Genomic DNA, 13,005 nt, shown 5'->3' with positions numbered 1-13,005 from the left:
TGGGTGTTATATTAAGGACTAAAATCAACTAACTTGAATTTCTCCCATTGAAGATGTCTAGTTCAGACAACTATGATCTTCCCAAATCCTTTGGAACAAGCTTTCCTCTTGAAGATGATGTCCCGCGGTTCGATCGTGGAAGTCATACTTCACTTCCTCCAACTCCTCCAATAATTCTCCCTAACCCACAAGTTCAAAGGCTTAAAAAATCAAGGTCACTCAAGCCCTACTTGCAATGAAAATCAAGATGGAAGGCTTGTGTGTACTCACGTCTTAGAGATGAAGTCACATATTGACAGGCTAGGAGTATTAGGTGTTGAAGTCTCGAGGAAGTTGGATATTGATTGGGTTCTTTAGTCACTTCTTGAGTTATATGGTGAGTTCATTAAGGACTACTATGTGATAGACCTCGACATGAACCTTATTGATCTTACCTATTTGCTTGTTGCTGCTGAATTAACAATGATTTGGCACACTGGAAAAGCAAATTTGATTGGAAGATCTACTCCCCAAACTTCCATGGACATTGACAATGGAAACATTGGAAGTCCATAAAAAAATTCTCTTTCCAAGGGAAAAAGAAAGGCTAAGTTTGAGATTGTCCCGTGTACTATTCCTAAAGAGTCTATATGTTTCTATTGCCAAAAGAAGGGGCATTGGTTGCGAAGCTACCCTGACTACCTGAAAGATCTGAGAAAAGGTAGAATTGAAAAGTTTGACTCTACTTCATGTAAGTCTACTATCTAACTCTATTAAGTTCCTAATTGACGATTCTTAATACATGATGTGACAAGGTTGCATTTTGATGTTTGGTAGGGTCATGCAAAGGGAAGGAAGCTTAAAGGAAGAGTATGCTGAATCTAATCGCAAAGATGAATTTCAATCGCATGGTTCGAAGATTGGATTTTTTGAGCTGCTGCTTACAGTTATGATGGATTGCTAGGAAATATGTAATAACATAGTTTTCATTTGTAATTGCATTGTAAGGAAAAGTTTTTTCCGCATTTTATAATTAAATAAAATTTTGTTTTATTTTTACTATATCTCCTTGTAATGGCATTTGTGAAAATTGATGTTTTTATGTTTCTATGTTAGCAATATGAATTTGATTCTTTCGTTTGTGGTAGTGTCGAGTATTTCCCAAATAAGGAAAGATTCTCATCACCCAAGTTTCAATTGGACAGAAACTTGGAATCATGCAAGTTGTATTGTATAAATCAAGAAGATGAGTCATACTTTGTTCCCAAAACAAGTCTTAGAGTCATACTCCAAGATTGTAACCTTGAGTGACATAATCTTAAGAAAGTTTTAAAACACTTATCAAATGTAAAGTAAAAGTTTTCTACTCTTGTACATTTTGAAATTGGTAAGTTGTGATGTTTTGGATAAAACAAAGACCAACTAAGGCCAATTGTGTGAAGTCTTTGCCTTGATTAGTATCCACACTAACTCTTGAATATTGGTTTGTCAAGTAATGTTCCTTGACAAAGTGAATCATACCTGTCAAGAGGTCAGTGGGAGTCTTAAATATCTTCACAAGTTTCAAGAACTAATCAAGAATAAACCTATTGTTAAACACTAGCACACGACTTGAGGTTTGTGACCTATCGAGTTCACATATTCTTGTTTCTTTGCCCATTCTAGTTAAAGTTGACTATGCATGTGAGTTCTGAGAGATCTTAATTGTTTGCATAACTACTTGGAAGCAATGGCAGGCCCTTGTGTTGCCAGGTGGCAAGAAATTAAGATTAAACAAGTTCAGTCCATATGAGTTTGGATTTGTCACTAACCATGTCTTGTGATTATGGTCATGACAAATTCACATGGATAGGAACACATACACCATAAAATCTAAGTGTCATAAGGTTTCTGTCCGATTCATGAAAATGATGGCGAGGAAACGCTTTCACTAAGTAGATTTTAAGGAGATAGCAGTTGTGATATTTGCATTCTCAAATTTGATTATGATTACAGCATCCCTCTTCATAATTCAAATTGTGAGAAATGGCACAGGTCTAAACATTTCATACTTATGGGTGTAAGTTCTAAAATTGTTAAGACACACATGTGAGCTATCTAAGGAAAGGTGTATGATTTTGAGAAGCCTAGATAAAGTCTTATCGAAGCATCTCGTATCATAAATCTGAACTTTGGTAATGAAAGGCAATAAGTATTTATTTCTAGAAGTCCAACTGATTTCTAAATACATGTCAAAGCTAGTGGGAGCATAAGTGTTATGCTAATAATAATTTTTATGCTAATGGGAGCATAATTATTATGGTAAGTGTTGCAAGTTAACAATGTTAATTACAGAAAAAAGGTTTTAATTCACAAAGTTGCAGGGTTTGAAAAGTTGTTTTGCTATAATTAAGGGAGAGGAATTTATACTTCATTTCAATTCTAAAAGCTTATATTGAGATTTTAATCAAATTTTGTCAAATATATATGAATGTTATGTTGGAATGGTTCAACATAAGGAAATTCTATATATGGAAATGTTAATTGCGTTCTAAGATTTGATTATGATTACGACACCCCTCTTCATAATCAAAATTATGAGAACATGGAAAATAGAAATATTATAGCAAAAGACTGATTAAGCATCATGTCTTTATGTAAGACATTATGAATCGTGGCCCATATGCTTCGGGTATAGGATTAATTCATATGCTATAATATTATCGTGTTGTGATTTATCGAATGCCTAAGGCTTTTAGAGGGAAAAAGGAATAGAACTGGATATAACTAAAGTGGTTAAACAACTTTAAAGGACAATCTAAGGTTCGCCAAATATTGGTCGCTTAAGGATAGTTGGATGTATAGTAATGGATGGACCATATTGACATTATTATGAATAGACTAGAGTATATTAATAATGAGTTGTCATATGGCAAATATGGAATGTTTCCATATTTGGAGTTGAAGAATAGATGATAAAGTTGGAAACTTTCATGCAATAAGGATATTCAAAGGAATGTACTTTGAATTTGAGACTTCATTTCCATGGAATTGTCTTGTAACAATCTCCAAAGGAATATTTTGTAATATCATTGGTCAAGTTTCTATGACTTTTGGAACCTAGACATTACAAAAGAATCTTTGCATGATAGTTTAGAATCTAACACTTTCTAGCAGTGACAAGAATTTGGAATTCTTACACTTGCAATAAGGATTTGGAATTTTGAAATGAGCATCATTGAAGTGTTTTTCAATTGATCTATTTCACAAAGTAAGGACCATAGACAAACATAGTGTGCATGCTTGGTGCATGGCATAACTATTGTTTAGATACACACAGTGTGCATGCTTGGAGCATGGCATAATTATTGTTTTAATTCAAGTATTAAGTTGATTATTCGAAACATTATACAATGAATAAAAAGTAATCAATATGACTTAAAGGTTTTTAGGCCATATAGGATTAGTATTATTCTTATGTTTCACTTTGCATGTTTTGACTTCCCGAATAACTAGGTTATTCAAACCATCCACATTCGATCATACTTTGGAAGTAGGTATTGAGGCAAGACTACCATGAATGATTCTGTAGTTTGTCTAGGACAAGGTGGCTGCAGTGTTCATGAGTGCTCCTCGAATAAGATTCAAGTATTTGATTCAACCCACGCTCATTTGAATCTCTTCATGGATTTTATCATGAGTGATCATGAGAGGATAATATCTTATATTCTTGAAACGGAGACATGTGAGTTGTAGTTGCAAGTCAGTTGCACATTGATATATGTAAACACACCAGTAACTTGGTGTTATAAAACATATCGTTGTATGTGACTTGATGATTAAGTACAAGCGAGCATTTGGGTCGATGGTTATTCGTTCCTTTTACCCCATGTGGATAAAAACTATATATGTGGGCCCCTCGATGATTTAGTGATGACATCAGGCCTGAACTAATTTGATTTGTTCAATTAGTCGGTCGTCATAAATCGGAAATCAGGAAACCACAGATGGATAGATAGAATGGTTATAATCCATGTCTCAGTCCATATGATATCTAGAATGGAGGAATATATATGATCCCTTATCTAATGGACACGTCATTGACTAGGTCACAGTTCGACATCGACTTTTAAGAGCTGCGATTCCTAGTCGGGTTGGAGTTATGCTTGCAATAATAGTTATTAGACTTATCCAAGTGGGAGACTATTGGATTAGGTGTCTAAGACCATAACTATTATTGGTATGTACTTGACCTAACAGTAGCATGGTCCATTTGGGTTGAATGGCATCAGAACAATTTGGATAGACATTTGTGAGAAGAAGATATTTATGGTTTATTAATATATTATACGTTCTAATATATTAAAATGAAATCATATTATTTAATTAGTTTTGATCAAGAATGAGTTTGGAATTACTTTTGTGATCAAAAGAGACTAATTAAATAAATAGGGATTGATTTGGTAAATCATTCATTCTTATAAAGTGGGCTTATGATCCATAGTTCTTCATGTTGAGCTAAACCCATGTGGTGACCCATGGATACTCCATGGAGGTTAAAACCCATGGATCATGAGGAATGTAGAGAGTCATGAGTTACATGGTGTAACCCTAATGTTCACACTATATAAGAAGCCTCATAGTTCATGAAATGGCACCTTTTAGTGATAAGAAGTGAGGGCTAGCCGATTTGTGAAGCTAGTGTTCTTCTCTTAAGTTATTCCAATTGTTGGTGGTGTTGTGTGATTCCATTTGAGGTGCAACACTTGGGGCACTAAGTTCTTAACGGTAGAAGGCTTCCAACTACAACAAAAGGTATGTCTTCTAACTTGTTTTATTACCCAAGTATCAATGTTTTGTATTCTAGTTAGGTTAATACCTTGGAATGTTCAAGTTTGCATGTATAATAGAGAAAACATTGATCCAAGGTATTTAGGGTTGCATTGACACCTAAGCAGTGGTAGAATGCTCAAAACTCAACAGTAAGGAAGGGCCTTCGAGAAGAATATGAGTGGCCATTCTCGAGTGGGTCTTTGTTGAAAACTCTCGTTGGGAACCACGACTGTATCCGTGTAAGGTCTATGCTCAGAAAGATGTCAATCAAGAAATTTTATGTTAAAGACCTCAGCTCAAGGGTTCAGGATTTAGCATACGTGTCTATGCTCTAGGCTGGTTTTACCCGTGTAAAGGTCGGGCAAGTGATGAAATTTCATCATTTTAGCAGCAGGATTTCGGTTCATCAGTTAAGGAAATCAATATTTCGTAGGCCTTTCTGTTGATGGAAATTGTTATCATCAAGATGAGACTTCTCTCGAAGGAATATCTAATCCCTTCTGGTCGAACGGAGGGTTGTCGGCAACATCAGTTGGTCTGTGAATTCTGTTTTCTAGTAAGAATCGCAGGTGAGCAGGAGTTGAGTAGATAATTCGATGGATAAGTGTTATGGTTTTGGCATTGTTTCAGTATGGGCGGTGTGTCAGGGAGTTAGGATAGTTCGAAATTCAGGCTTCAGATAAAGTAGATTGGTTTCTTTAAGGGATTGTGGAATTGCCTTCTTTGAGTGTATAATTATGCTGGGTTCAGTTTCCATGTGAATGTAATTTTATGATCAAGGTTGTTGTTGTGCTCCTCAAGCTGCCGGGTTTGTGGGGTATTTAAGCACCTAAGTTTTAGGGTTTGTGGGGTATTTAAGAACCTTTATGGATCATTTAGCCTCATCTTTTCAGCCACCAATCCCATGATTCGTTTTTGGCAAACCCTAATCCCGTATGAGAGTTTTTTTGAGCTAAATGTGTGTTCTTTGTGTGCTTAAAGAAGAAAAAGGAGTTGCATCAAGGAGATTAGAAGTGGAAGCAAGCTTGTGGATCTTGGATTATCACCTTCTTGGGAAGCTCCAGAAGCGTGTGGATCTTAGCAAATCTGCAGTCAGAGATTATTCATGGGATCAACTCTGATGGGGTTTTGTCTTGTTATTGGCGGTTCGGGAATCTTTCAACCAGCAGCTAGGGATCGTCTGTATGATTCGGTAGTGCGAGTTAAGTTTTCCTCACTATACTTTTGGGTCGAAGGCACCAAGACCGACCCATTGGATTGTTATCCTGGTTTATCGTATGTTTGTATGTTGTAGTGATCTCTTAGATCTGTATCCTGGTATATAGGATTATGATATGCTTAGTGATTTGTAAGATCTTCCTGATTGTCTGTTAACTGGTTATATGTTTAACTGTGTATATGTCGCCGTGGTGTGGGTGGGTTAAGACTGTACTACTTTGTGCTGTCAGTCAACAAACCCGATAATGTTTATATCGATATGTTGTTATTATTTATTAGGCTTATATGTGTTTTGGATATGTATATGTTGACATGTTGTGTGGGTGGTTTGAGGCGATCCTGCTATGTGCTGAAGGCCAACAGACGCAAGGTGTCCCGGATAAACAGAAGGCTAGTCGGGCGTACCAGTCAGGCCGAAGGTCCACAAAACCTTCCAGATAGGTTGAAGGCCCAGTGAGGCGTACCAGACATGCTGAAGGTTTTGTGAACGTAACAGATAGACTGTAGGCCAGTTGGGCATTCCATTCAGACTAAAGGATATGTGGGCTTACCAGATGGACTCCAGGCCGGTGGGGCGTTCCGGTCATGCTGAAGGCCCTATATGCATGATGTTGTTGTATATGTTAACTGTTTGTGTGGTGGTACTTTGGGGGAAATCACTAAGCTTTGTGCTTACAGTTTTGGTTTATGGTTTCAGGTACTTCAGAGATTCGTAGCAAGGCGAAGACGTGACCGTACACATCTTGATTTTATGTCATTGATCTTGGGAGACACTGATTTCTAAATAATGTTTTGGAAACAATGTTTTGTAAACACTTTTACTAGTAAATGGGTTGTTTTGAAAATTTAAACTTGTTGAAATTTTTAGGACATTACAAGTTGGTAGCAGAGCCTCGGTTTTGATGAGAATTAAATTGTAGATCGATTAGATCTTTCACAGGTATGAATATGAAAATCAAACAAGATAAATACAGTAAGTGAATGAACACGGAATGGAATCAAATGTATGCTTATGATTCAATGAAGTCACGCCTCAGAAGAGCTCGATGAAGAACTTCCGCTGTAGAGGCGAGCTAGGGTTTACAAAACTCAAAAGGAAATATTATCAAAGCGTTAACATCTAAGACTGCATGCATGTAGCTTATATACTAAACCCTAGAACAAAAACATGCACGGTTGGACAGGCCCAATACTGGTAATCAAAACTGGGCTAAGGACCGAGCCCATGATGCAACATAATAATCCCAAAAATCTCCCCCTTTGCGTCAAATGAGGCGAGAGATTATTTCTTCTGTGTTGGCTTCACGGTCTTTATTACTTTGAACAGCCGAGGAATTATTGCGAGAAGTGTCTGCCGAAACTGGATATACCATCTCAGCATATCAGTGAACAACTTCTTGTCAGCTGCACTGTTCTGATCACACCTCTGAATGATCTCCAAAATATGCTCCAGGCAAGACGTAGAGAAGAGGTGTTTGTCAACGAGAGAGAACAGGCATTTCTGACCTTCGCCTCTGATGAACATAACAGTGTGGTACTTTGTATCAATCTTCCCCTTGACCATAGTATTGACATTGCCTGCTTTGCCCATAGTCTTTATCGTAGTTTGCTTGTGAATGGCAGAGGCAATATCCTGGTCCATCTTCGCTACCACATGAATGTAGCACACAAGCATTTGCTTGACATGATCAATTATTGGCTGGTACTCCTGTGGATTTGACAGAAGAATGCTGTTTAGGAGTATCCAGTCATTGGGATTAAGGTTCGGTAGATCAGCAGGGGTGAAGTTGTGAACTGAGCCTTCGGTTCCTCGAGTCACTTTGAATTTGAGATTAATAAACTTCCCCGCTGAGTAGGGCTTCAACACCTTGACAGTAGTAATCTTCTTCGAACTCCAGGTCAAGTACTGGGGTTGAGCAAACTCCAAGTAGAACTCTAGCAGATCCTTATTTACCTTCGGGTCTGGGGAAGGAATAGCAACAGTCGAATTGAAGCAATGGAAGATAAATGCCTTTCGTGTGATTGGCATGTTGAACTGTGCATCCTTGGAGTTCTCGAGCCCAAATGACATTACTGACTCAAGCTAAAGAATGCTTGGCTCATCGATTGCGCATCTTTGAAGCGAATCTATAGTCCAGACAGGAAACATGGACTTCTTCTTTTCTAGGAGCTCCGCCTCCTTTCGCTTTTGCTCGAGCTCAGCTTTTTGTTTCTTGTAGTTTTCTTCCATTTCCTTTTTAGAGGGCTTTACCTTTTGAAAAGGGTTTTTAGGATTCTCAGCATAGACATCATCCTCATTGTCTGTGTCATCCTCACCAGTCTTCTTCTTCTTTTTCTCCTTGTTACTAACCGAAGCTTCATTACCCTTCGGTACAGTAGATGGTTTTGGTCCAGAAGGAGGTTGAGTTTTTACCTTCTCTCCCCCTTGTTTCGGCTGGACACCAGTCACCAGAACACCCTCAATATGACTAAGGATGTCCAATGTTGGTATGAGCTTGTCAGCCAAATGGCACCTGATAGTTATGGTGATGATAGGATGGAGTGAACATCAGCAGCAGAACTCCGAATGACCTCCCTTTCTTACTTTAGGTCGTTGACCTCAGCAGTAGCAGTACGCAGCTTGTAATTTTGTATTTTCAGCTGGGAGGTTCGCCTGTATAGCTCATCCATGATATGATTCTCTACAGCTAACTCAGCCTCCAGTGGAGTCAATCGATCATTGACGTTAGCATGTAAAGTTTCGTTGGCAGCTTCAATTGCCTGGCGAGCAGCTTCAAGGTTGGAACGTTCAGATTGAAGAGAACGTTGAGGATTATCCATCGAAGCATTGACTGTTTGAGCATTCTTCGTAGCTGCTGCCTACAAATAATCTAGAAAAAGATGAGCTTCAGAAACTAGTTTATCGACTTTTAAGTCGCTTCCTTGCACTCCTTGGTAGAAGCCTCAACAGCAAGAGAGGCTTGCTGGCATTGAGAAGTGGATGCTTCAATGGATTTGGCTGCAGTAGAGAGTGAGGCACTGTGTTCTTGAACAACAGTTGTGAATAAAGCCTTTAATGCCGCTTCAGAGTAAGCTCCAGAGGAAGAGGATGAGAGCAGTTGATCAAGTTTGTCCTTCACTGCCTTGAGATGACGCTTTGTAACTGGCTCATCATCATCATCATCACTCTGCACACGGTAAGGACTGAAATACGTGGAATCAAATTCCAAGTCCTCACCACCTAGAATAGGGGTTGTTTATGTGGATTGAGTGGGAGATAAGGGTTTGGTAGTGGCTGGAGGTTCGGTTGTGACATGTGGTTCGGTTAGTGGGAGCAGTGGAGTGAGCTCCTGTGGTAGTAGTAGTGTCTGTGAATATGGGAGTGGGGATGGGAATTGTAGTGAATGGTTGAGTGGTTAGAATGGGAAATATGGGAGGGATGGATACCGGGATGGTTACAGGTGGAGGTGAAGGAGGGTGAGAGCAAACTGGAATTTCTGAGGTAGGAGAGCGAGGCGGAGTATTACCTTGGCCCGAAGCCTCATCATCAGAGCTTTCGCTCTCAGATTCTGAAGGAGGAGCATTCTTATGTTTAGGAGGAACATACTTTGAATCTGAATCACTCGAGGATTGTATTACAAGCCTCCTAGCAGGCTTCTTCTGCTTTTTTGGTTGAGCCTGTGATGTAGCAGCCTTGTCAGACTTTCGCTTCTTGGGGGCTTGCCCCTTGGTTGGTTTGGAAACAGGTGCCTCCTTCTGATTCTCAGTCTTCTTGCCCCTTTTAGCTGGCTTGTCAGCCTCTTCAATGGAGTAAACCATGGCTGGCGTAAGCTCCCTTGGACCTGAAGATGGATGCTTCTTGTATTGTTGGAGAACGTTACTCGACGCAGAGGTACGAGCGAGCATGGATTCAGGAATAGATCCAATAAAGGAGTACTTGGTGGGATTTGTGACAATGATTTTGGTTGTGTGAAAGGTAGCAATGGAGGAGAGAAGAGAGTCTGCCATGATTGGAACATGAAGGCGGTCCATTGCCCATTTGGTGATGATTGACCAGAATCACCCACATGAGATCTCAGAGTGCCTGGATGAAGAGACCAAGATTTGTACCAATTGCTGCCAGATAATAGTTCCATAATCCAAGTTGATCCCATGGTACAACCCATATGACACAATCATAAAAGACTTGCTTGCACCATCTGAGCCAGCGCTTCGCTCGGAGAGTCCCTTGAACAGCAACGTGAAAAGGCCATTCCATTAAGGAGGAAGGCAGGACTTCTTGAACTTGGTGATTGTGGTGAGGGTTTCAGTATACCCCATCTGGTAAAACATGGAAAACAATTGACCAGTGGTGATAGATTCAGGGTTTACCAGAGATTGTTCTTGAGAAAGACCAATTAGGGCACATAAGCGGTGCTTGGAGATAGAGGTCTTCTCATTGTGGATTTTGAAGTGAATCCTTTCATGAACCTTGTCGTAGTAGGTAGTGGAGTAGACAAGAGAAAGGCGTGGCATTGGTACGACTTCGACTTTGGTCAACGCTTCGACGAGAGGTGAGTATTTGAGACACTCAACAACGTATAGCGTGTAGGGCTCATAGATAAATGGAGTGAGATCAATGATCAGGTTCTGTTGGGGTTTGATTTTGAGAAGTGGTTGGCGAACGGAAGTATGATGAACGGACGAAGAGTCTTCCATTGTAGAAGCTTGAAGAAGATGATGAACAGTAAGAAAAATCTCCTTTGTTCTTTGAGAGAGATTGGTAAGTGATAAAAGGTTAGAGAGTACCATTTCAATTCCTTTTATACGTACAAGGAAGAGAGAGAAAAATCCGGCTGACATCTTGGATTATCTCAAAAATAGCACCTGACTTGACGGATGAACAGTTGGCATGCCGATGATGACGTAGGAAAGAGAAAGGACGTTTCCTTTTTGCACGCTATTCCATAAAATTCACTTTTTCAAATCGCCAAACCGTTTGGATAACCGCTGAGTCAACTTTCACTTTATCCCAATTGTCACTCCAAAATACATTTGAATCGCCGTTGCCTATTATGCTTTATTGAACAACCTTAAAAGAACTAGGGTGTGGAAAATTAAAAATTTTCGTGCATAGGGTGTAAAAGATAAAGAAATAAAGCAAACGTTTTGGGATAATCTGTGATGCCTTAAATAGACATAAAACAATGGATTATGGGCATGAATCACTTCCTTCAAAGTCAAGAGAGACATTAAAGTGCTTGCTTGGTTTTCCATTAAATAACAATTAGTAACTTATTGAGAAGTATTGAAAGGCATCTTTTGAAGGTTATAAAGGGTCGCTTTCGCTTCAATTCATAATTTCGATACTTGACATAAGACCGAAACTGAATGAAGTACTTGTGAGGTCATTGTGATTTGTTGAACAAGTAGGTAGGAGAAATTTTATAGTGACAAAAGGAAGTAAAGAAATCTCAAAAAAAAAAAAAAACTAGATCTTTAGGGTAAGAAAAGCCTTGGTGTAGGACAAATTCATAAAGATCACTCAAAAGTAAAAAGAGATTTCATTAGGTAACAAGTAAGATCTTGAAGATGAGAATTCACCATCAATTCATTAGTGGTGTTGAACTTTGGGTTTCACTTAATACATAGTGGCATGAAACTAAGATCATGAACGCAAATTTTGTATAACCATAAACCTCAGTGGTTAATACTGAGAGTCTCAGGGGTTAAATTGGTGAAACAAATTATAATGGAGAAAAGTGATGGAGATGGTATAAGAAACGAATGTACCTCTGCTCTAAAGAAAAAGAGTGACCAAGCAGAAAAATCTAAACTCAATGTGAGTAGAGTAAGGTAGCTCATGATTAGAGTGAATATGACAAGCTGGATTGGGAAAACATGATTGGTATATATCATGTTATTAAGGCTTCACTCAAAATCTTTCGAGGCTTTAGTCAACATACAACAACATGCTTCTAGGGACTCCTAACTAATAAAACATTTACCTGCCTTAGCTTCGCCATCGAGAATCACACTTAGACAAAAAGAAAAACTTTATAAAAAAAATAAAGTAAAAATATTTTTGTATTTAATGAGAATTGACCAATTGAACGAAAGAGAAAAATATTTTTGGATTTTATAAGTAGAAAAGAAGTAATGAAAAAGTTTACAAAAGAATACAGTCAAAACGCCTAGATAAGAAAAAGAAGCGAACGAGTTAAGAAGGACCGAACTTGAAATAGACCGAACGCTCAGTTTATTTCGGTTCATGGTCGAACTTCACCCGAAATAGACCGAACCCGAAATAGACCGAACGTTCGGTTCATTTCGTTTCGCTCTAATTCACTTATTACCTTTATTGAAGCGAAGGCGATTTTGGTACGGATTCGGCTTGCATCATTCCTAGGCTTGTAGAATTTTATTGAAGCTCGCTTCAGGTAAAGCCTTAGTGAATATATCTTCCATTTGATCAGTCATTTTGACGAAGTGAATTTCTACGTTACCATCTTCGATGTGATCCTTGATGAAGTGGTACCTCAATGCTATATGCTTGGTCTTCGAGTGTTGCACTGGGTTGTGACAAATCATAATTGCGCTTTCAGAGTCGCAATATAGTGGGATTTTCTTCATGTTTAGCTCGTGATCCCTAAGCTGACTTTGTATCCATACGACTTATGATGTGCATGATGCTGCAACAATGTATTAAACTTCTGCAGTGGAGAGAGAAACACAAGTTTATTTCTTCGATTGCTAACTAACCAATTTACCATCTAGAAATTGACATCCTCCGGTGGTACTTTTACGATCTAATCCACAGCCACCTAAGTCAGCATCTGAGAATGTTTAAACAAAGAATCCTGAGTTGGCCAGATACCACAGACCAAGAGAGGAGGTTCGCTTCAGATAGCGAAAGATGTTTTTCACGGCTTGCAGATGAGGTTCGGGTGGGTTGGCTTGAAATCTTGCACAGTGACAGACTGAGAACATGATGTCAGGTCTACTGGCTGTGAGATACATCAGAGAGCCAATCATTTG

General features: G+C 38.8%; 1 protein-coding gene across 1 annotated transcript; it reads right to left on the bottom strand.

Moving 5' to 3' along the window:
• Nucleotides 1-8,092: 8,092 nt before the first annotated feature.
• On the bottom strand, nt 8,093-10,020 carry LOC111881603 (uncharacterized). The gene is made up of 5 exons (XM_023878007.2): nt 9,436-10,020; nt 8,958-9,176; nt 8,594-8,868; nt 8,360-8,477; nt 8,093-8,260 (listed from the first exon to the last, which is right to left on the bottom strand). The coding sequence occupies exons 1-5, from the start codon at nt 10,018-10,020 to the stop codon at nt 8,093-8,095; spliced, it is 1,365 nt and encodes a 454-aa protein (XP_023733775.2).
• Between the last annotated feature and the right edge of the window lie 2,985 nt (nt 10,021-13,005).

This window comes from Lactuca sativa, chromosome 4, assembly GCF_002870075.4.
Source record: "Lactuca sativa cultivar Salinas chromosome 4, Lsat_Salinas_v11, whole genome shotgun sequence".
NCBI lineage: Eukaryota > Viridiplantae > Streptophyta > Magnoliopsida > Asterales > Asteraceae > Lactuca > Lactuca sativa.
This window is presented reverse-complemented; position numbering and strand designations above follow the sequence as displayed.